Source organism: Sorex araneus, chromosome 2 (assembly GCF_027595985.1).
Source record: "Sorex araneus isolate mSorAra2 chromosome 2, mSorAra2.pri, whole genome shotgun sequence".
NCBI lineage: Eukaryota > Metazoa > Chordata > Mammalia > Eulipotyphla > Soricidae > Sorex > Sorex araneus.
This window is the reverse complement of record NC_073303.1, coordinates 333,211,666-333,236,984: the sequence shown is the minus strand read 5'-3', so window position 1 is coordinate 333,236,984 and position 25,319 is coordinate 333,211,666. Positions and strand designations below refer to the sequence as shown.

General features: G+C 38.0%; 1 protein-coding gene across 1 annotated transcript in view; it reads right to left on the bottom strand.

Annotated features, from left to right (window-relative positions):
• Nucleotides 1-1,949: 1,949 nt before the first annotated feature.
• MIB1 (MIB E3 ubiquitin protein ligase 1) overlaps nucleotides 1,950-25,319 on the bottom strand; it is a 110,265-nt gene continuing 86,895 nt past the window's right edge. The window contains exons 17-21 of the mRNA XM_012932164.2: nucleotides 22,821-23,013; nucleotides 17,141-17,219; nucleotides 11,645-11,758; nucleotides 9,732-9,832; nucleotides 1,950-7,745 (exon numbers count right to left, since the gene is read on the bottom strand). Of these exons, the coding sequence (XP_012787618.2) occupies nucleotides 7,605-7,745; nucleotides 9,732-9,832; nucleotides 11,645-11,758; nucleotides 17,141-17,219; nucleotides 22,821-23,013 (628 nt within the window). The 3' untranslated portion in view covers nucleotides 1,950-7,604. The remainder of the gene's footprint in view (nucleotides 7,746-9,731; nucleotides 9,833-11,644; nucleotides 11,759-17,140; nucleotides 17,220-22,820; nucleotides 23,014-25,319) is intronic.

Here is a 25,319-nt window from a genome sequence, read left to right as displayed (position 1 = left end):
TCATCATCACTTATTATCAAGGAATTGCAAATCAAAACATTACTCACAGCAGTCAGAATGACCTCTCACAACAAGACCAGTGTTGGTAGGGATGTGGGAAAAAAGGAATCCCCATTCACTGTTTGGAATGCTGTCTGCTGCAGTTGCTGTGAAAAGTAGTATGCACACACATCTCAAAAATTAAAGTACTGGGTTGGGACCGGAAGAAATAGCACAGCGGGCAGAAACCTTGCCTTGCACATGGCCTACCTGGGTTCGATCCCCGACACCCCATATAGTACCCCAAGCCCACCAGGATTGATCCCTGAGCACAGAGCCAGGAGTAAATCCTGAGCACCACCAGGCCTCACTCAAAAAATAAATATAACCCCAATATGACCCAAGAGTATACTGCAGTAAGAGTACTGGAATAAAAGCAGACTTTCAGATCAATGACGTAGGACTGGAAGTCCAGAAGTATATGCTCAGAGGTATGGGCAACAAAGGAGCATCTATCTCAACAACATAAGAACATTAACTTAAAAAGACAAGCACACCTATGTTTACTGCAGCATTACTGACAACAGTCAAGATCAGTAAACAACCCAAGTGTTCAACAGATGAATGGATTAAACAACCTAAGTGTTCAACAGATGAGTGGATTAAGAAATTGTGGGACAGGAACTGAAGTGATAGTACAGCAGGTAGGGTACTTGCCTCGCACATATACAATCTGGGTTTAATCCCCAGCATCCCATATGGTCTCCCAAGCCTGTCAAGAGTGATCCCAGAGCACAGACCCAGAAGTAAATCCTGAGCACTGCTGGGTGTGACCCAAAAACAAAGCTGTGGTACAGACACAAAATGAAATTAACAGTCAGGCATAAGAAATGATGAAATTCTGCCTTTTGCCATAATTTGGATGGAGCTGGTGAAAGTAATGTTAAGCAAAGTAAGTCAGAGAGGACAAATACTGAATTATCACACTCATTTGTGGTACATAAAGAAAATGGAGGGGCTGGAGAGATAGCACAGCGGGTAGGGCGTTTGCCTTGCACGCGGCCGACCCGGGTTCAAATCCCAGCATCCCATATGGTCCCCTGAGCACCGCCAGGGGTAATTCCTGAGTGCAGAGCCAGGAGTAACCCCTGTGCATCGCCAGGTGTGACCCAAAAGAGCAAAAAAAAAAAAATTATTAAAAAAAAAAAGAAAGAAAGAAAATGGATGGTATAGCATGACAACAACCCCTTGGATGTTGAATATAGAACTGATGGTACCAAGGGAGGAATGGGAAGGAAGAGGAGGGAAGGAAGAATCAGACTAGAAGTAACACTAGGACAGTAAGAGTGTTTTTTTGTGCACTTCATGGTGGTGGAGGGGCATTAACTAAATACTCCATAATAAAAACAGAACTATGTTACCTCGACTACAAAAAAACATCCGATTAGCTAGGTGACTGGTTCACTAGAATTTATCCTAGATAATTCTGAAGTCCTGTTGAGATGACTTTCACAATAGATCTTAATGCTGAATGGTGATAAAATGGGAAAAAGTTTCTTTGGCCCTTTTAGACAGAAGCACCTTAAGTGTACCTAATAGCATGGAGAACCTTCTAGATGTGGGTGTGCACAAGTACTGAACTGTATGTCCTTGCTTCTCAGATATGTCCTTGTTTCTCAGACATGGTAATTTCCTTTCTAATAACTATAAATCTGATCTGTCGAGATTTGTATTTTCAATACCTTAAGAAACAAAGTTCATGCATGCTTCTCTATAGAATGGTTTCAAAATGACTGGAGGAAAGACTGGGGAAGTGGCGCAAGGGACAGCATATGTGAGACATATACAAGGCTTTCCCCAGCACGATGGGGGGTTCCAGAACCACCTCCAGCCAACCCCACACCACCAGGGGTGATCCCCCCAACAAAATTAACTTTGAGAAATGTTTTAAAAATCAGAGGAAAGCACTATTTAGTGACATTACATGATAGGTTTTATTAATGATAAATGCTTGCATGTACTTTTAAAAGATTAGCTCTTACTAGGCAAATTTTTTTAACAGAAGCTACTAATGAGAATCATTTGCCATACAGAAACTGTATTCACAAACAAGTATCTAATCGAGTAAAGCTAAAAATCACTTGAAAAAAATACAAAGCAAAACACTGCTATGAGTCAATTAAACTGCATCCTATTACTGTATACTAAGAATGACAAAAACATTGAACTTAACAGAAAAACAATTTTGTGGATTCAATCTAAGACTAGCATTAAGAGTAACATGCAATTTATAATTCTGTTTAGAAATTTGTAACAGTAATTACTTCAACAAAAAGGCTGTCATTTGAAGGAAAGACCATGTTTTATCAGACATTCTCTTCAGATGCACAAGAAACAGCAAACCCAGTGTGTCCTATCTCCCCTTCCCAAATGCTTCTTAGATATGACTTTGCATAATGCCTAACACAAAATTACTTTCCTGGTAACAGTTTCATGGCCATAATAACCAGGTTAAAAAAAAAAAAAAGTATCAAGTGCAAATCTAGAAAACTTCCTTTAAAGAATTACCCAAACCCAGCACACATGCAGTATCGCTATCACCAAGCTAGCAATATGATTTATAAGTGTGTATATACTGACACAAGCTCATTAAAGACCGTCATCTATAAAGTTTTAGTAGTGTTGCTAAGTTAATAATTCTTTCAAGGCACTGAAAATTATGTAGATGAATTTTCCAAAATATAATTAACAACTGTTAAAAAGCCCTGAGTCAGAACTTTCAATAGCTTCCTGAAAATAGTTTTTAAACAAAATGGTACATTTGTTTATTTTATAGAAATCTACAAGACCATTTTGCTATTTGGAGGAAAAAAGTCATGTTTTTAATGAAACAAAATCATGTTAACTATACAGGAAAAGTAAAATATTCAGTATCTTTCGTAAGCATTTTGTACACATCAATTATAGCAATTATAGCTTATAGTTAGTTATGGACTTAGGCACCAGATCGATGTGGCAAGTCACCTTTGCTGTCCCTACTCTTAAATCCTCAAAATAAAAATCTCAATTTAAATCTTAGATTTCCATTTCCTCCTTAATCACAAATAAGAGTAAATGCTAGAAAGGTAATACTCAGAAAAGGAGGTAGAATGTCAATGTTGCAAATTACAATTTTAATAAGACAGCTCTACTATCTAGTTCATATTTTTAATATTCTAATTTTACCCACACTAACCATTTATCAGTAAACTGAGGGTTAATCTAAAGGGCATTCCCTCTCATTATGGCAAAGCAATATACACAGACAGTATTAAGCAGTTTTTCCTCAAATTTACTGCTTTAAAGAAGGACAGCTTTATAATACTGCTATAATTATTTATATATGCTAATTTTCAAGGCTATATATATTATCAGTAAGTATTCCTAGCATAATATTCAATTAGGTTGCTTTATTGAGTGAAAAAAAATATTTTGAAACTGTTACAAGTAGACTTAAAGATGAGTGACATTTTCAACAAGGCACACATAATTTGTGAAAAATCTAATTACCTTCCCAATTGAGTAAAAACTCAAACCTAAATCTAAATTTTCAAATGTTTTCATCCCCTCTGGCTCAAATGAAAAAAATGAAACCTTCTAAGATATAATAACATAACAATTCAGAGAGAGAGAACAATTCTGAGGTCTCCCAAATGTTAGGTGTTTAATGTTTATCATGACTTTACATTTTATAGTAGTTTAAGTGTTTCTTGATTTATATTTTACCAACATTTTATTTTCCAGGGGGGGAGGGGTAGAGAAAAAGGAAATGTCATCTAATAGATACACAGTATCAACTCTACAAGATGAGAAGTACTAGGTAATCATTTAACAAGGAAAGCTGGAGCGATAGCACAGTTGTAGGGCGTTCGCCTTTCCCGAGGCTGACCCGAGTTCGATTCCTCCACCCCTCTCGGAGAGCCCGGAAAGCTACCAAGTATCAAGCCCGCGCAGCAGAGCCTGGTAAGCTACCCATGCATATTGGATATGCCAAAAACAGTAACAATAAGTCTCTCAATGAGAGACGTTACTGGTGCCCGCTCGAACAAATTGATGAGCAACGGGATGACAGACAGACAGACTCAGACAGTCTTATCATTGAACAACTTAACACTACTAACTTAATATTTGATGCTACTGTTATGTATAATTTAATACTTAACACTACTATTTAAAAATGGTTAAGATGGTAAATTTCATGTTCTGTTTTTATCAACGTTACAAAATGAAAAAGTTCTATTTCAAAACTTTAACTTTTACACAAATTATTACTATAAAATATTTTAGACACTGTGAGGAAAAGTGCTAGAATTTTCTTTTGGATTTTTTTTTAAAGCATGCCGCATCAAAATCCTATAATTTACAAAGCAACTGTCAATTCAACTATGCTAAAAACTATATTTCCAGTTAGTGCTTTGAGGAAATCTAGATGATTCTCCTTTTTTCTTTACACTCTGACTCTTCTTGCTTGCTTGTTGCAGTTCCCTACTGTCTTCCCTATCCTATGTCCCATTACTGATTCTCTTTGTAAGTTTAATTCCTAGTTCAAAACAGTCCAAGATTCATAATAAACAAAGAACAGCAACTGAGTAACATGTGACTTAGACAGAATATTCTAACATGTAAAAATGACTCAACAACCTTCATTTCTGTGGAAATTTCACTTGAATGATAAGCAGCATGCATTTAAATATGCTAAAATGTTCTTACAGTCTAAAGCTATCAAATGTAAGTTTTAAAATGTTACTTCCAACCTTTCCAACTTTATGCCTCAATAGTGATCAACCTCAAATATTTTACTAGTATCTGAACCACACATAATTTGACTACCTAAACATTTGACTATTTCTATAATCATACGAAATTATTTCTCTTAAAAAGCCTTCCTGCTCCCAATAAAATTAAATATGTATATAGTATAAGCAGTAAGAATGTTAAACTATATAAACAAAAATCATTAAAATAGCACCACCTGGTAAGTTGTGTGTGTGTTTTGGGTAACAAAGCTGACAGTCTTATAAGAATCAAAGAGAAAATACAATAAAAATAAGGAGGTAAAAAGAGGAATCCAAATACTACTTAATTACACTTCTTCTGAAACAACAGGGAGAAATGTTATCAGTACCTTTGGATCCCTTCTATTTGATTACAAATTACTTCAAATATACAAGTGTTTATGATTAATTCCATATGCTAAAATGCTGACCACTTTTTCCTAATACTACATATCTAACCCCAAAGCTCAATAAACACATTTTTTTATGAATGCCTAACAGTTGTTTTTTAATGGTGCCAGAACAAAAAGCTCTTTGAGGCACAGGATAAAAAGATAATGAGAAGAAAACACCTAATTGAAAAGTACTGCTGAAAGACATAGAAGAGGTAGCAGTTTAACAAAAGACAGTCACTTAAAAGAATTAAGTTCCTAATCTTATTCTCCCACAAATTAAAAAAAATTAATAATTTTTCGGTGCTTGACAATATGTACAGAAAAATATTTTCTATTCATCAAATTTTAAAGTGCTACAAATACAGAAAACCCACAAGTATATAGCACTATTAATTCTAGTGACTATGTTGTTTTTAATAGCTTATAAAATATATTTTTAATATGGAGGAAATAAGCTTTTCTAAAAGATGAAATTACCATTTAGGAATATAAGTTTTAGCACTGCAGCTAAGAAGACAACTTAAAGAATTAAGTAGCACTCTACACCGTATAATTTTCTGGTTGGCCAAATTAAATATAAATCAACCAGTAGGTTACAGAGATTTAGTAGAAAATAGCTGAATGGTCTATAGCACAGAAAGAAAGGAGTATCCTGATTTTTATACCATCTCAGATTTATATATCATTTTTAAATCTGAAAGAAAGCAATCCAAGTTATTTGAACATCAATCTGATGTCATTTTCATAATTTTGAAATATGGCTTCAAAAATAGCCTCAGTGGCCTTTTATTATATAACTAAGGGAACAATATACATTTTCAAAATTAAATATATAAAAAATGTTTCTGTTCTAAATGAACTCAGCTAATCTCAGATATGGAATTACCAAGACTGTAATATAAATTCAACCAGCAAAGCGTATCATTCTTTTCACCAGGTCTTACAAAGGCAGCAGTCACTAAACAGTCAAAAACAAGGAATTACAAGGGTCAGGAAAGCTGTACTTTCAAACTTAGTTGTTGTAGCAGAAAAACTGAAATAAGAACCATACTCTACAGGGGCCAGGTAGGGAACAACTCTAAAAAAATTTATACTTAACAGTAAGTATATATACAGTATATAGCAGACACATGTAAACAAGCTGATATTTTTACAATCTAGCAGCAATAAACCCAAAAACATTTATAAGTATCTTTATCAGAGACATAGTTAAGATTACTCAAAGGAAAAAAATATTAGAAGCTCTAGAGTCAAGGTCTGAATAAAAAAATTACAGGTAAACAGATAATATATATTTTAATGTCCTGGGCACTTCTAACATATTTATTACTAGGTTATTTTTCATGTTTTGAATATTACTCGCAGTTTTAAAAATCCTTTTAGGTATAAAGAGGATTTTTCACTACTATCTGAGCAAGAACGGAAAGAAGGGCTATGAATGAGAAAGTAGAATGAGAAACATTGTCAGAATGAACAAGAAAAGATTTTTGTTTTGAATAATGTATCCTCTTTTTCAGCTCACAAAGGGCATAAGAAAACTTGAAGATCAGAGACTTAGATGAAGATATTAGAGGCCATCAGAGGCTAAATGGAACAGTATCATTTAACTGGTCAGATCAAGCCAGAATAAATTACCATGTGGGGAAACTGAGGTACGTTTCATCCACATTTTTTAAAGACAGGCTACACGAAACAGTATAAAAATTAATCTAAAAATGGCAACTGTTAATGACCAATTAGTTAAGTATTCTACTATGAACTTATTTCTCATGCCTATTAATCATTTTAAACTGGCAATTTGTTCAATTTAAACTATTTTCTTTGTAAATCTAGAAAATAAGTTAAATGCAAAGTCATTATTCTCTGAATCTATGCTTTTATTTATTCTAAGATTTTGGAAAACAATCATTTGGATATTTAACATTTAATGTTATAAAGAGAAATCTCTCTTCAATATTCTCTTAGCTATGTAAGACTTTTGCTCTAATTTCATCATTTAATATGTGACATAATAGTTTGACTTGCCCCTTTCTTTTGATGCATGACTTTTCAACTATGTAAATTCATAACTGAAAAACAGCGTTCAAAGAAGTGCACCCTTTGAAATCTACAAATATATAAACTATTAAGAACACACACACACACACACGATTAAAAACAAAAAGAACCCAGGAGATCCTTAAACATGTTCTGCCTTAGAAGCCAAAAGTAAATGAATTACACAAACTTGATGCATCAAATAAAAAAAACATGACTTTAAAATACTGTTTCATGAAGGTTTTTTGTTCTGGTATATTTACGGTCTAAAGGAAACTAATACAAAAGATTAATTCATTAGGCTCTCCAACTACTTAAAAGCTTACAAAGAGTTCATAAGCAAATACTTCAGCTAACAAAACACAAATGAGTTTTTTAGTTAATACAAAAGAATCCTTCGTTCAATAGCCTTGCGACAAATTGGACATTCACTCATTCGGTCTCCACAGAGCTGACACGTTCCATGGCCACAGAGGAAAATCATATTCTTCAGACGATCCAAACACACAGGGCACATTGTCTGTAATGTGAGACAGCAAAGAAATAAATGCTAAAACATTTTATACTCTGAAAATATGCAACAATTCTGTAACGTCACTCATGAGCTTTGTTATAAAGTCTGTTATTGCTTTAATTTTTTTCAATAGTTAAAATAAATGTCAAACCTATTAAGCAGATACAGTGAGAGGCTGGAAAATTAGTAGAGCAGATAGGGCAATTACCTTGAATGCAGCTGACCCAGATTCAATCCCCAATATTCCATATAGTCCCCCCAAAGCACTTCCAGGAGTGATCCCTGGGCACAGAGCCAGAAGTAAGCCCTGAATACTCCCAGGTAGTATTTTATTGGATTATATCATATACTACCAGGTAGTATTTTATTAGATTGTTTTTATTGGATTCTGTTTATTTTACTGGACTAATCCAATAAAATAAATAGAAATTGGATGTTCTGTCAGGATAGAATAAAAGGTACTACATAAAATAACAGGGGTGGAGAAATAGTATACTGGGTAGGACGCTTGCCTTGCGTGTATGATTCCTGGCACCCCAAATGGTTCTCGAACCCCCATTAGGAGTGATGCTATTTTTTAAGTATCTCCACTACTGAACCACATTCCCAGCTAGTCTTCAATTTTCCATCCAATGTTTAAATTCTGTATATTTAATTCTGTTTTACATGTTTAGCTTCTTTTTAAAAAAGCAACATTTTGAATGTTTAAATTTGCTAACACAAAGTCATTAGTTATCCTGGAACACTACTGACTGGTACTGCTTTATAAATTCAGAAAGAAAAAGGCAAGAGTGATTAGCAAATGGACGGGCCGCAGAGAAGACTGGCTGTCACGCCCACAATTTGCCTCTGGGCACCATCTTAGCACACCAACAACCCTGGCCCAGAAACTCCCAAATGAATCCCAAAATGTATTAGTGCCATACAGAGATGTCTCTGGAACCCAACCATTTACAATCTAGAAATTTACATTTATAATCGTGGCCATGCAAGCTCTTGATACTCAAAATGAGCAATGGAAAATAAATTATCTAGCATCTGCCCCTGGCAAGTAGGCTTGAATGACGGTGGGAAATTTCAAGCAAAACATAATGCCCAAAATTAGAGAAAGAGTATTGGGTAAACTGTCTGCCACAGAGGCAGGGTGAGGACTGGAATGTGGGTGGTGGAAAATGTGCACTGATGGAGGGATGGGTATTCCATCATTGTATGGCTGAATCTTTAACATGAAAGCTTTGTAGCTCTATCTCATGGTGATACAATTTAAAAGAAAAATAAAGTAGGGTGGAGTTCATGCCCAATTCAATCAGCTTAATCAATGGCTGAACAAATAGCAGTACTCCTACATTATTAAAAATGAAAAAGAAATGTACCTAAAAACTTCCTTCACACCCCCTTCCAGACAACACCAGCCTAGAAAACCACCATCTTTGACTTTTTAGCACCAAGAGAATGATCTTTTCCAAGTTGATGCTGTCAAACATTATCCTATTTGGCTTTACTAGATAATGACAAACTTTTGCAAAGTGTTTTTACTAACTTTAATTTCCAGCAGCAGAGTGTCTTTGAGGCTGAAGGTTCTGCTCCTGGCAGAGTGTCCATCTGGTGCTGGAAATCAAAGTCAGGCTAACTGCAAACAAAGCATCCCCTCCTGCCCACTGAACTATGGCTCCCAACACCCGAGCTTAATAGTTTTTAACAGTAATTTTTCTTTTTCAACCTGATAGGTGAAAAAGGTATCTAACTGTAATTTTAAGTTCATTTTCCGATTAGCAATGTGACTGATCACTTTTAAATTTGTTTCCTATTATACAAAGTGCCTTATTAAATCTAACAAAATATTACCCAATGCAGATACTCAAATACCATGAACCACTAAAATGTTTCATGCTTAATACAGAATACACTAGTTTTCCAGAAAAATATGAAGTGCCACTGTTAAAAATGGTTTATTACCATTATTATTACCACATTATTAAGAAATAATATTACCTGTTCTTTAATGTCCTGTAACTGTTGTTGCAACTTCTGTACGTCTGCATTGACATTGGTATTATCCTTGTCCTTTTGTAATACTGGAATATTCCCACTTGCTATAATATAAATTTTTTAAATTTTAATCTGTTTTGACAGACTATTTGTGAAATTATTAATTTAGCTAAAAACAAAAACATTATTATAATACCCTTTAATTTTTTTAATTTGGACAATATATACAGTAGTGACATTCATGCTACATTCTTTCACTTAGAATTGTCAAAAGCAAAGACTGTATTCACATTAATCGACAATCATTTTTTAACATACACACTGACTCTTGCAAGGCTCTACTTTCAAAAATGCATTTTTTTTTCTTTTTGGGTCACACCCGGCGACGTACAGGGGTCACTCCTGGCTCTGCACTCAGGAATTATCCCTGGCAGTGCTCAGGGGACCGACCATATGGGATGCTGGGAATCGAACCCGGGTTGGTCGCGTGCAAGGCAAACGCCCTACCCACTGTACTATCACTCCAGCCCCCAAAAATGAATTTTTAAGCTTGACTTCTCTGTACCATTTTATATACAACCAAGAAGCTATGCAGCAGATTTTCATCAATTTTGGCAGCAATAATTTCAAATCTTGTAGATGATGTAGAACAAAAATCTAGCCTCCTTCCACTATGTCTGACTCTTACTATTGATCTGAGAAGAGAAACTCCATGAAAGAAAGATTGTGATGAGGCCAGAGCGATAGAAAAGTGGATAGGGAGAAGTGAGGGAATGAAAGGGGAGGGGAGAAAGAGGGAGGAGAGGAAAGAGATGAGGAGATGAAAGACTATGACCTGTGGTTGTAATATGGAGGGAAAATTCCTACTGCGTATTTTTGGCACTTTAATCGAGTTTATCTGGAGTCTTTATTCATCTCCACTGATGACAGAACAGAAGTGGCACACATGTATTCATGATCTGCTCACAACACAAAGGTATCAGAGACAGTATTGAGCTGATACTGTACACTGTCACTATCATCCCGTTGCTCATCGATTTGCTCGAGTAGGCACCAGTAACATCTCCATCTGGAGACTTGTTACTGTTTTTGGCAAATCGAATATGCCACAGGTAGCTTGCCAGGCTCTGCCGTGCGGGTGAGATACTCTCAGTAGCTTGCCGGGCTCTCTGAGAGGGGCAGAGGAATCGAACCCGAGTTTGCCAAGTGCAAGGCAAACGCCCTACCACTGTGCTATCGCTCCAGCCCATTTAGTACAAAGATGAAAAACTTTTTTAACATGTGCTACTGAAAAGTTGTAGGAAAATGAATTTTTATCTTTTCACTTACTTATTGGCCTACAATTAAGTTCATATTAACTCTGCCCTAATTATTTCACAAAGCATATGCATGCATTAGAAAACCTGCTACACGAAGAAATTAAGATTTGTATAAACTGAAAAAAGTTATTTGTAATATAAAGTCCCCCGATATACACTAAATTTCATCTTAAAAGTAGACAGCCACAGGGGTAGAAGCAATAGCACAGCGGGTAGGGCGTATGCCTTGCACTCGGCTGACCCGAGTTCGATTCCCAGCATCCCACATGGTCCCCCAAGCACCGCCAGGAGTAATTCCTGAGTGCATTGCCGGGATGACCCAAAAAAAAGCAAAAAAAAAAAAAAAAAAGTAGATAGCCACATATTTCATTATATCAATATGGCATTATCTTAAAAAGACCAACGCTTTTCTATAATCATGTCACAACAGAAATTAGTTTTCTGACAATGTGACAAAAGCAACAGAAAAGTCTATCTGTTCCTCTTTAGACACAACTCATACAACTTATGCTTTACAGATATCAGTGTCCTACTATGAATTAAAAGAGATGCTCATGGATAGCCCAACCTAAGGAGACAGTTATAAAATTCACTTACAGATATCATCACCAGCATCTTCTGAACTTTTCCCTCCACAACACATAATGAAAGGCACTCTCCGTTCAACTACTGCGCGACACTGCACACACTTTTTCATCAGGCTAGCGCAGTCTGAAAAACAGCAGCAAGACACTTCTTAGAAGAGAATATGAACAAAAGGGTTGCCATACTCTTTACTCATTTTACAATTTGAAACTTACCACCAAAATATTAAGCAAGTTACATCAAGATACAATTTTACCTTTGTAAAATGTCACCAACCCTGGGCCAGAGCAATAGTTCAGCAGTGGACTTTTGCCTTGCACAGGGCAAGCGTGGTTCAATTCCCAGCATCCCATATGGTCCCCTGAGCACTGCCAGGAGTAATTCCTGAGTGCAGAGCCAGGAGTAATTTCTGAGCATGGCTGGGTATGGCTCAAAAAAAACCAAACAAAAGTTATCAAAAGTTATCAACCTTAAGAAAGTATATTCTCCTTCAGCAGCCTTATCAATTGTGAAAGAGAAGTTTTTCGTATTTTAAAGTAAGTAACAAGGATGTGGCTGATAGGGAGCTTGCATGCTTACGTGTGTGAGGCCCTCTGTTGTTTATTTTTTCCCCAATTCAGTTTTCATTGCATCACAATTTCCTGCACCACTATTATTTTCTAGCTTCGGAGTTGCTAACCTCTGCCTACCTCCAGAGTGTGCCCGTCCCTCCCCCTTCCCACGATCTTCCCTCTCCCCAAACCTTTTGGCCTCCTCTACTGACCGTGTCTCAGGGTTTATTTCCACTGAATATTATTTAACCCCTATCTTAGTTTCTTTATTCTCTGTATATGAGTGAGATAGTCTGGTTTTTGTCTTTCTCTTTGTGACTCACTTCACTCAGCATGATAGCCTCCAATTCCATCCAAGATGCAACAAATTGCAAAATTTCATCTTTTCTCATAGCCGAGCAGTGCTCCATTGTGTACATTTACCACAATATCTTGATCCACTCATCTATCGTTGAGCACTTGGGTTGTTTCCAGATATTCGTCATTATGTTTCAATATACACAGGTGTAGAAATGTCGTTTAAAATTAATGTTTTTTTGTATTTTGGGGCTAGATGCCTAGTAATCCCTGAGTCCTATACAAATTCTGCTCTGAAATTTCTGTTAAGTCTTCAAGCCACTTTTCAGAGTCTGACCCAGATAACTGACCTACCAACAATAAATGACATTTCTTTTATCACTACAGTCCTGACAACATGTAAGTTCTCAGATTTTTTGACATAAATCACTTTTGCTGATATGAGGAGCTATCTCATTGTTGTGTTGATTTGCATTTCCCTGAAAATCAGTGTGATGAACACTTTTTATATGTCTGTCGGCCATCATTTATGTCTTTTGAAAAATTGTCTGTTCATCTCCACTGCCCATTTTTAAATGTGGCTGCTGTCTTGATGAGCTTTGAGAGTGCTGTTTTATGTATCTTGGATATAAGCCCTTTGTTTGATGTATAATATGTGAATATAATATAAGTGTTTCTCCCCATTAGTAGTGTATACTTTTATTTTAGGCCTTGTTTTGTTGACAGTGCAGAAACACCTTAGTTAGATGCAGTCCATTTATTTCTGCTTTTGTTTTTGTTTTTTTTTTTTTGGCAAGAAAACAAAACAACAGTTTTTGACCTTGAATCTTTTAAGGTCAATTTTGTGGAGAGTCTTGTCTGTGTTTTCCTCAATGATTTTATAAAGGTTTGATATACTAAGGCCTTTAATTCATTTTGAACTAAACTTTGTGTATAACCTGAGATGGGGTCTAATTCTTTTGGTGAAACATGAGACTCTCCAAGTTTTCCCAGTACCATTTGTTAAAGAGCCTCTTCTTATTTCACTTCATGCACCTAGCCTCTTCGCCGTGAATTAACTGTCCATATGCATCTGAGTATTTACCTTTGGAGTCCCAGCACAGCTAAAAAAGGTAACAAAATAAGTATTTCATTTTTTTTCTTTTTTGGGGGTCACACCTGGTGATGCTCAGGGGTTACACCTGGCTCTGCACTCAGGAATTACCCCGAGCAGTACTCAGGGGACCATATGGGATGCTGGGAATCGAACCCGGGTCAGCCGCATGCAAGGCAAACGCCCTACCCATTGTGCTATCGCTCCAGCCCCCAAAATAAGTATTTGAAAATCTTAAGGCTTAAAATAAAGAAGGGAGCTATAACTTAAAAATTTTTTAAAACTAATTCTATAATCACAAGATAGCTGTTATAAATTTCTTAAAAAATCATTTTCTTAAAATATTTTCTATTGTTTAATCCCCTAAAATTCCTAATGTTAAGTAACAATCTCTTCTGTCTCTTACCAAATATTGTAATCTAACAAGAAAATTCCTTAGTGGCTACTTTTTAATGGAACAGTGAGGAACATAAAAAATTTACTGTAATGAACTATGAAAAAACTATATATCAGCAGAATGTTCTCCCATTCCAAGAGCAAATCTCCAATTATAAGTTGCAGGGGTGGGTTTTTTGTTGTTTCTTTTTTGAAGGGGATAGTGGTTGGACCATACCCAGTGGTACTCCATGCTTACTTCTGGCTGTGCACTCAGGGATCACTACTGGTGGTACTCAGGGGACCATATGCGAGGTCAGTCACATATGAGGTCAGTCGCATGAAAGGCAAGCAACTTGATCATGATGCCCAACTTATGGTGAATCTCTCCCTGCCCCGTGACTTGCAGGATTTGAAAACCTTGTATCTAAACTCGCTAATTACTAAAACAAAGAAAACCTCAATCTTTGTTTCCCTTTACCATTTATAAAATTAAATTTCAACAACCAAATTTTAAAATGTGCCTGTAAAGGTGGCAGGCTGAGGGTGGAGTGGGGAAGGGAAGCTGGAGACCCTGGTGGGGGGAAAACAATAGCAATGGGAATGGTGTTGTAGCATAGTTATGTCTAAAACCCAACCATGAATAACTTTGAAAGTCATGGTGCCTTAATAATGTTTTTCAAACTTTCTTGGCCTCTATGCCATATAATAGAGAACAAGGTCGATCTATTATCAAGGTCTACAAAAACAGATATGAATTTTCTTTTTTTGGGGTCACACCTGGGGATGCTCAGGGGTTGGTTACTCCTGGCTCTGAACTCAGGAATCACCCTGGGCGGTACTCATATGGGGGGACCATATGGGATGCTGGGAATTCAACCCGGGTTGGCCGCATGCAAGGCAAACGCCCTACCCGCTGTGCTATCGCTCCAGCCCCCAGATATGGATCTTATACTAGGCTATAGGAGATGCACTAGTCAGAAGTTAATGCTAGTAGAAATCTATTTGAAATCTGCTATTGACACAAGGGCAGTTTTTTTCCTTAAACTTAAAGTGACTGATTGCCTCAAATCGCGGCCGCGCGACTTTTTATCTCTTCATTCTCATCAGTGGAAAACTCAATATCAAATATTTCCTTGTCAATAGGGCTGTATTCTTGGGGGATAAATTCCAACAAAAATAGTGAGTCTGTGTTGAAACTCCAACAACAATAGTGAGTTTTGTATTGAAATATGGAATGTAATCAAGGTAAAGAGAAGAGTGAAATTCATCAGTTACCCAGGCGGGGGTAGGGGGTGGGGGTGGTAGGCATACTGGGGTTTTTGGTGGTGAAATATGGGCACTGGTGAAGGGACGGGTGTTTGAACATTGTATAACTGAGACATAAGCCTGAGAACTTTGTAACTTTTCACATGGTGATTCAATAAAATAAATAAATAAATAAATTTTAAAAAAATGCATCGTATATAACCACATATTATCTCAAAGCCATATAACTGTTAAATTGCTACATTATTTCTATAGAACCTTCTAAATTCCCTGAAAAAGAATAGACAAAAATTCCTTCAATGTTGTTTCACTGTCACATGAAAGAGAAAAAAATCAATCCCAGTCAACACTGAACAAAATGACATGAGGACCTTGTTGCAACATCATGTTGCATAAAGAAGTAGTTTCCCAAAACCTATCAAAGTCCTTAAGTGAGAATTTACTGTCATCTCTCCTTCCTTTGATCTGTTGAATAGGCTTTACAGTATTCAAGTCTCTAATACAGTTTAGCACTGATGGGTACCGAGCTAACTTCTTTAATACATGATTCTTTTTTTTTTGCTTTTTGGGTCACACCCAGCGATGCTCAGGGGTTACTCCTGGCTTTGCACTCAGGAATTACTCCTGGCGGTGCTTGGGGGACCATATGGGATGCCGGGGATCGAACCCAGGTCGGCCGCGTGCAAGGCAAACACCCTACCCACTGTGCTATCGCTCCGGCCCCTAATACATGATTCTTAAGAGCAGAATATTTTCAACCTAAGTTTCATCTCTTCTAGCAGGGGTAATACAAATGAGTGAAAAAACATAGATTTAAAACGAGATGTGTCTAGTACAGGATTAAGAACTTACTGCAATGACAGTATAGCAGCAGGGAGCTTGCCTTGCACCTAGCTAACCTGGGTTCAATCCCCGGCACCCCAACCCCCTGAGTACTGCCAGGAATAATTCCTGGAATAACTCCAGGAGTGCAGAACAGGAGTAATCTTTTAGCATCACTGGATGTGGAATAAATAACTGAATGTATATTAGCAATTGCTTGTTAAATTTTAAAGCAAGGAAATGTAAAAACTTTGAGAAAGTCCCGGGTAAAATAAGGCTCAAGAATCTTGTGTTATCAACTATTAATTAAAAACAGCTTTAAGTTCCATCTCTCTGGTCTATGACAGGGGTCAGCAAACTACAGCCTGCAGGCCAAATCCAAGTAGGCGCCAGTTTTGCATAAAGTTTTAATGGGAAACAGTCCAGGTCCACTCATTTGCACACTGTCTATGACTATTTTTGCACTTAACACATACAGAGTTGAGCAGTTACTATAATACCAAGAAGTCCAAAGTCAAGAAATATTATTTGACCCTTTACAGAAAAAGCTTGCTAACCACTTATCTATGAAAACCTAAGCTCTTTTTCTTAAGAAAATTCTCAAACCCTCCTCTGATAATTAACAGTAACCATTATATCAGTCTATAATAAACAGAAACAGTAGAGGCAGAACATTACAGTTGAAAACCTGATCCATTCTTTAACTGAAGAAATACCTAATAGAAGAGAAAAGCAAAACAAAACTTAAAATAACCTATGCCACTGAAATTAAACTATCATAGTTTGCATATTACTTCACTCATGAAAATCAACACTAACATAACAGTCTTACATTAGGAAATAACAGACTGTACCTTGTTTTGCCATAGGCCCATTTAAGATATAAAATAGTTGCATCTGTGTAAACTCATTCACTGAAAATCATAGAAATCCAAAGGGGAAAGGATACTATTATTATTAAACAGTGCATAAACTTTGAAAGAACAGGAATATAAAAAGCAAAGGCTTTTAGGAGAGTATGTTTAAAAAAAAATACCTCTTAAACTTTTAAGTTATCCTCACAGATAGTAAGATTAAAGAAACTTTGTATTGGATACTTACTCTCACAAGCACACATGTGTCCACAAGGTTGAAAAAGAACAGCTGCTTTCTTGTCAGAGCATACCACACATTCTTCAATCTAAAAAAAAGTTTCAGCGCAAGTGTCAACATCTACAGATAACCTTAGTATCTCTAACAGTACCTTGGGCTTCTAAGCATATTTCCTCTACAAGGAAAACACCCCAGGTACACAAAAGTTTAACACACATTTCTCTGACCTCTAGTCTCTTAATGTTTTCATGCTTCTATATGCTGCAACAGCTCAACATTCTATTTCATGTTAGTCTACCTATCTGCCCTAAAGAATGATATGGAAATAATCCATTTCCTCTGAGATCAGAGAAACTGGACTGGATTTCAAATTTCTGTGTTTTGTTTTTTCCTAAAATCACTCGAGAACAAAAATATAAAGAATATATAAGATAGATCTCTAATATTATTAAGAATCCAGTAAGATTAGCCACACCGCTAAAAAAGGGAGAGGTTTTCTCGTTTAATCACATTTCAGAAACTTTAACTTGAACCACAACTCTTCCACAACCTATTCATAATTCCCCTCAATTTTATCTCTTCTTCATTTCTACTTTACCTAACTTTTAATGTGTCCTAGCTCCTCCCCCTCCCTCCCTCCCTTCCTCTCTCTCTTTATCTCTCTTGCCCCCTCCCTCCATCCCCTCTCCCCACTAGCCTTTTGGGTCACACCAAGAGATGCTCAGGGGTTACTCCTGGTTTTGCACACAGGAATTATGCCTCGCAGTGCTCAGGGGACCATATGGGATGCCAGGGAATGAACCTGGGTCAGCCGCATGCAAGGCAAAACACCTTACCTGCTGTCTTATCGCTCCTACCACTCCAGGCCCATGTCTCTTATTTCTTAACCATACATTTGGCTTCCATCCCTTCCTACTGGCATTAGCTTTTGGTCTATCTTTCACCTATTCTTCTCCCTTTGTCAGATCTTTACATTTACTTATATTTTGTTGCCAATTAAAATTTCTATTCAAAAAAAGATGCTCACCACTCAAATGGAGCTTCACCTACAACTGTAGGTACTCTTTTTCTAAGGACATTATCAACTTTTACCTTGCTGTGTATATAGGTTTTAAAATAGTTGTGGTAAGAGCAGAAAGTAGGAAGACATAACTGAAAAGGATCTTACATTCTAATTAACAAATTATCTAACAGTGTTAACCCACAGCTTATTTTCTAATTATCTAACAATGCTAAACCACACTTAAATTTTCTAATCTCAGAAAACAATCCTTCATAGGTGATTAAAAAGTAAGTTAGATATTATGTGTACTTAAAATCAATGCCCAATATCTAAGTATCTTTTCTACACAATGAGGTACTTCTAAAATTATTTCTAACACAATTCTACGAGTTGTCCATAAGAAGTTGAAAGTAATTTAGCAAAATAATCTAATAATTGGTTAATCCATTCTTATCAATTCACCTATTACTAAAAAAAAATCTTTGTAAGCTTAACTTTTAATTTTTATTTTTAGGTTATTAATCTCATAGGTGCAGAATTGCTAAAATCAAAGCATGTTTATTATAAATCTTTGTATATAAAGTCAGGATTGTCTCTCAAACATATGAAAGCATTACTCTCGCTAGTAGTGTTAAAACCGTATCATTCAGGGGCTGGAGTGATAGTACTGCAGGCAGAGCATTTGTCTTGGACTCAGCCAACCTGGGTTCGATCCCTGGCATCCCATATCCCACATCTCTGAGCACTGCCAGGAATAGTTTCTGAGTGCAGAATTATTAAACCTGAGTAAACCCTGAGTATCACTGGGTGTGACCCAAGAAGCCAAAACAAACAAAAAAGTACCATTCAACATAAATCTGGCTAGCACTGTCTGTCTTGTTCTGCTCCTTGTTTCAGAGGCTCAGTACTCCAAGCAGCACCGCCAACAGGCTACTCCAGGCTGCCCTTGGGGAGTAGGCTCAAGCACGACATGGGATTAAGCCCAGGCTCCACCACTCTGAACCACAGCAAGAGTCCAGGCTAGCACTTAGAAAAATGGGGGGAATGAGAGGGCCTCTTCTAAGCAGTGAGAGCCACTTCTGGTAATATTTGGCTGAGGAGTGCTAGGGCATGGCAACGTGGCTACACATGGGGTATTTGGGGTAAAGTTAGGGTCATTTAGATGCACATGAGACTTCTAACCCTCTCCCTGGCCCTAGCCAGCTATATTTTTTGGGGGGTGGGGAGGAGGCAATAGGTTTGGGTCACACTCAGCAGTATCAGGGGACTTATGGGGAGCTCAGGAACCAACCAGAGTCAACTACTTGCATGTCTTAGCTACTGTACTCTGGCCCTGTCCCTAGCTGAGATGTTTTAATTTTTTGCTAATTTGATAAAAATGGTAAATAATAACTCATATTTTAAAAAAATTTTATTTAACTGCTAAAAGACCAAGCTTATTGTTTCTCTCTCCAAATGTTAGTTTCTCTTATAGTCAGTGAAGATGTTCACTATCTTTTAACCACTTGGGGTCACTGTTTCTTTATTTTCAAAGGATCAGAAACTAATGACAGATCTGGTGGTTATATTAGATATTCTGTCCGATAAGTCTGAAAACACAATTTATTTAGCTGAAGGCGTGGGAAGCAATGGCAAGGATAAGAGCCAGAGGCCTTATAAATGTTAAGCAAGTATTCTATCACTGAACAACTTCCCAATCCCCAAAATTCCAAAATTTAAAACACAAAGAGAGAGGCCAGAATGTAGTTCAAATGATAAAATAAAGCATGTCATGCAGGTATGAGGTACCTTACACCACCTGCTTCGCCCACCCCACCCCTGCACAAAGTACCTCATGACCCTGAGTGCCCCAAGGTTAGCCTTCACAGAAAAAATTAAAAACAAGTTGAAAACTTACTAATTCTTAGAATTCTCAAGTAGCCTAAAAAGAAATACAGCATATTCCTTCTTTACCTACCCATTCCTGCAAGGCTTTCCTGGAGACAGTTTTTTTTCTTTTTGTCTCACACCCGGCAATGCACAGAGGTACTCCTGGCTCTACACTGAGGAATTACTCCTGGCGGTGCTCAGGGGACCATATGGGATGCTGGGAATCGAACCCAGGTCAGCCACGTGCAAGGCAAATGCCCTACCCGCTGTGCTATTTATTCCTCCAGCCCCGAGACAGTTTTAAACTGTGTCTATGTATCATAATATAGTCGAAAGAAGAGGGACTTAAGGATCAAGACATTAAAGACCCAAGTGTCTATACTTCTTTGAGCTTCAGTTTTTTCCAATTATAAATGCCAGTTGGAACAGATGACCCATAAGGCATATTTCATAGCAGAGACTCTGCTTTTGACAACTTGAGACCTCTAAGCTAAGTTCACATCTCTTTTAAAATTCCTAAATCATATGTGGAAGATATCTTTTAACCTCAGTCATATTTTTAGCATAAATCATATACATTTTTCACCTGACTACAGAACAAGTCATAAAGGTATGCTGCAAGGGGCCTTAATCTAACTAAATGTTTTAAACACAACAGAATACACAGACTATATAAAGAAGAAAATAGTAAATTTTTATTCCTTCAGATTATTTCCCAGAATCTTACTTTTTAAGCAGGTAATTAAAGCAAATCATAAAGTCAATTCAAATGATCCATGTTTACCTATTTAACAGGTTTGCTCTAGATAAGATGCATATACAAAGTGCATACAAGGCTGGATCGATAGTACAACGGTAGGACGCTTGCCTTACACGTGGCTGACGCAGGGTCCACCCCCGGGACCCCACACGGTCTCCCAGAGCACTACGGAGTAATCCCGAGTGCAGAGCCAAGAGAAAGCCCAGAGCACTGCTAGGTGTCCCCACCTCACAAACGGAAACACAATGTCTAGCATATGATAAAAGCTGGGTTTATCCCCCACATCTTGACAAATAAGCTGTTACACTTATTATACTTACAGGGACACTCTAGTTTATCTATTATACCCAAAGGGATACCCTATCCAAAAGTAATTTTTCTTTTAATTTTCCTCCTTAAAGTTTCTTATAGTTTTCCTTCCTGATAATTCTTCTTAAGCCAAGCTTTAACAACACTATATTCATTTGAATCATAAAACTATCCAGTCTTGAGCTGGAGAGATATACTACAGGGTTTAAGGTGCTTTCCTTATATGCAACTGATCCTGGTCCAATCGCTGACACCACATATGGTCTCCTGAGCCATGAATGATTCTCTGAGCAGTGCCATGTGTTGCCCTCAAACCAAACCCCTGAAGTTATTCTAAAATGCAGAATCCGAGTAGGCCCTGAGCACTGCCTAGTACTGCCCATAGAACAAAAACAAAACAAACAGGGAGGAAAAAAACACTTGGGAAACATCAAGAAAAAAAATGAAAAAAGAATTCAAATAATATAAAAATCAAATGAAAAAATGTGCCAATTAAATAAAACATGTGGCAAAGAATAATACTTCTCAAAAAAGAGTCAGACAACACTGAAAGCTCAGTTACTTTTAGGTAACAGGACTTAGAAAGACTGATTTTACTCATTAATTCACTGGGGGGAAATGAGAGGCACTCTCAGCCGTGTCTAACACCCAATAGGGGCTTGGGGAAAGAGGAGCATAGGGGGTCTAAACTGAAGGTGGTATTTTCCCACGCACATATTCCTGACCCAAGATTACTTTAACTACTGTACTAAACATAACAAAGCAAACCCATAATTGCATAAACTATAACTCATATATCCCTTTACTTAAATTTTTTGTTTTTGTTTTGTGCATTAGGAACCAGGCTCTGCCGAGCGGGTGAGATACTCTCAGTAGCGTGCAAGGCTCTCCGAAACAGATGGACGAATCAAACCCAGGTCGGCCGCATGTAAGGCAAACACCCTACCCACTGTACTATCCCACCTGCACGGCAGAGCCTGGCATGCTACATGTGACGTATTCGATATGCCAAAAACTAACAAGTCTCACAATAGAGACGTTACTGGTGCCCACTCTAGCAATCGATGAACAAAAGAGTGACAGTGCGACAATGCATTATAAACCACACACCCAGTGGTGGTGAGAGTTTATTCCTGGCTCTGGGCTCAAGGATCACTTCTAGCACAGTTGATGGGACCATATGTGGTGCCAGGGACCAAACTCGGGTTGGCCTTGTGTAAAGCAAGCACCCTACCCACTGCACTATTAAACCCTACTAAAATTGTTGTGTTTTTTTTGTTTGTTTGTTTTTGTTTTTTTTTTGCTTTCTGAGTCACACCTAGTAATGCTCAGGGGTTACTTATCAATCTGCACTCAGGAAATACTCCTGGCAGTGCTCAGGGAACCATATGGGATGCCGGGGAGCAAACCAGAGTCGGCCGCGTGCAGGGCAAATGCCATATCTGCTGTGCTATCGCTCCAACCCCCTTAAATCTCCTTAAAGACTAAAATTTGGACGAGAGAGTTAGTTTAATGGGCTGAACACAAGCTTCTCCTGCAAGAGGCAGGGGTTCAGTCCCCAGCACACCAATGGTCCCACCCCCCAGCACTGCTAGGAAGGATTCCTTCACTGGGAACAGACCCCAGCATCAACAGCTGGGGCTCAAACATTTCTTAAAAATTAAACAAGCACATGAAATTCTATTATATTACTAATCATAATCTCAAAGAGCTTTACATGATAAAGTATCATATTAAAAATGTATTACCTTGGTCCTGGACTGAACTTGTTCTTTACAGATCAGGCATTTCTTGACTCGTGGAGAACACAAAGAACAGGTAGCAATATGGCCACATGGGCCAAAAAGAGTATCCCTCTTCATATCCGAACACACCATACATTCTTCCAAGGTTTCCGTATCATTACTAATCATAGACGGACTTCGAGAACCCACCTGACCACTAACAAAAGAAAATATTTCTAATCAGGCCTCTCAGACATTTATATTACAAACTCACAAATTAAATGTCTGTGTGGGCAACCGCACAGGCAGGGGGCAGGGCACATGCCGCCCATGTCCAAGGATCTCAGTCTGGTTCCCAGCACCACAGGGACTGCCCTGAAGGGCAACAGCAGGGGTGGCCTGGGCAGCCCTGAGCACTGCTGGCATCAGCTGCACTGCATCCTCAGCCCCAGGCACAGAGAATTCTACTCACTTGGTCAAGCTATCATCAGGAGTGGCCTCTGGCCTCCTGAACATTGATTGCTGGCTCCCGGGCACGCCCCCCCCCCCCCCGCAAAAAAAAAAAAAAGAGAGAGAGAGAGCTGCTTCTGCTCATTATATCAACTTCCCTATAATGCAGCTCTGTGAATTCCAAAGAGGCCATCTGAGAATTTTTATCCAAACCTATTTTCTTTTCTTTCCCTCTCCTCCCTTTTTTTCTCTTCTCCCTCTCCCCTTCCCACTTTACCTCTCCCCTCTCTCCCCGCTCCCTCCCCTGAAGTCTCTCTAAAAGTCTTTTAATAAAACCTCTTTTGTTTCATTTTTTTTAAAAGGTCATTTATCACTCTCTATATATAAACTACAAATTAAAAAAAAAAATAGAAGAGGGGACTGGAGCAATAGCACAGCGGGTAGGGCATTTGCCTTGCACGCAGCCGACCCGGGTTCAATTCCCAGCATCCCATATGGTCCCCTGAGCACCACCAGGAGTAATTCCTCAGTGCAAAGCCAGGATTAACCACTGTGCATCGCCGAGTATGACCCAGAAAGCATAAAAAATATATATAAATTAATTTTAAAAAATGGAAGAGAAATAAAAAAGCACAGAGATCACAGAGATCAAGGATCAACTTCTGACATGTTCAATAACAATAAAAGGTATAAAAAGAGCAAAAGTAACTGTATAGCACTATGTGGTACAAAAAAGTTTTTCTTTTTTGCTCAGAGCTTATTCCTGGCACTGTACTCAGGGATCACTCCTGGTAGGACTCAAGAGACCAGATGTGGTACTGGGGATCAAACAAGGGTCAGCAGCACACAAGCAAGTGCCCTACCAGCTATACTATCACCCCAGCCCAGACACTCCTTCCTAAATTTATAAAATAGGCCTCAGAACAAATCTAGATATATCATACTTTAAAATCAAATACATTTCTGTTTATAAAAGACAAGTATAACATTGGTGGAAGGAAGGTCACATTGGTGGTGGGATTGGTACTGGCTCATTGAATGCCTTAAAATAAAAAAACCATTAGAAACAACTTTGTATATCACAGTATTTAAAGTTTTTTGTTTAAAGTAAAATCATACTGAAAGAAAGGACCACTAGGAACAGATCCACTCAAGAACTGAGTGTTAAAAGGAGTTAAACTTACATGGTAAATTTTCATAACAGTATTGCAAACCACAGTGTCTAAAATGGGAGTGGAGAGGGGGAAAGAGAGAGAGAAGTGTCTTCCCACGAGGCAGGCTGGGGCAGGAGACTGGGGCAAAACTAGGGGCACGGGTGCTGTGAAATGTACACCGATGAAGGGATGGGTACTGGAACAGCATGACTGGAACCCAATCAGGAACAACTCTGTGCAGCTCATGGTGATTCAAACAGACCAACAAAAGGAACAGGGTCACTCAACTGTTCATTCTTCTCAATCCTGCACTGATTGTTACTGTGCACCTATTTGGCATTTGTGCAGAGTGCTGGAAGTATTACAGAGTTTGTATGAGATAAACTCTGCGCACCACCTTTTTGAAGAGTCTATTAAAATTCTAAATAAATATAATATTAATCAGAGCATTTCACTAGTAAAGGTTTCTCTTACAGAAAACTCCTTTTGAAAAAGGGTAAGTCATACTCAAAGATCAGACGGGTTTACAAAAAGTTTCTTAGAAATTATACATAAAACATCATAGGTTGAAGTCAGAGCGACACTACAGCAGGGAGAGTGTTACCTTGCACGAGGCTGACCCGGGTTCAATCCCCAGCATCCCATATGGTGCCCCGAGCACCGCCAGAAGTAACTACTGAGTTCAGAGCCAGGAGTAGCCCCTGAGGCTTGCCAGGTGTGATCCAAAAAACAAAGAACACCATCATATGCTGGGGGATTAGGGGGCAGTGTACAAATAACCCATGGTGCTCAGGGGTCACTCCTAGCAGGAAAACATACACAGTACCAGGGATCGTACTAAGGTTGGCCTCATGCAATCTCTCCACTCCCATAAAGCATTATATCTAATAATGCAGAGAATAAAGCAAAAAAGAAGAGA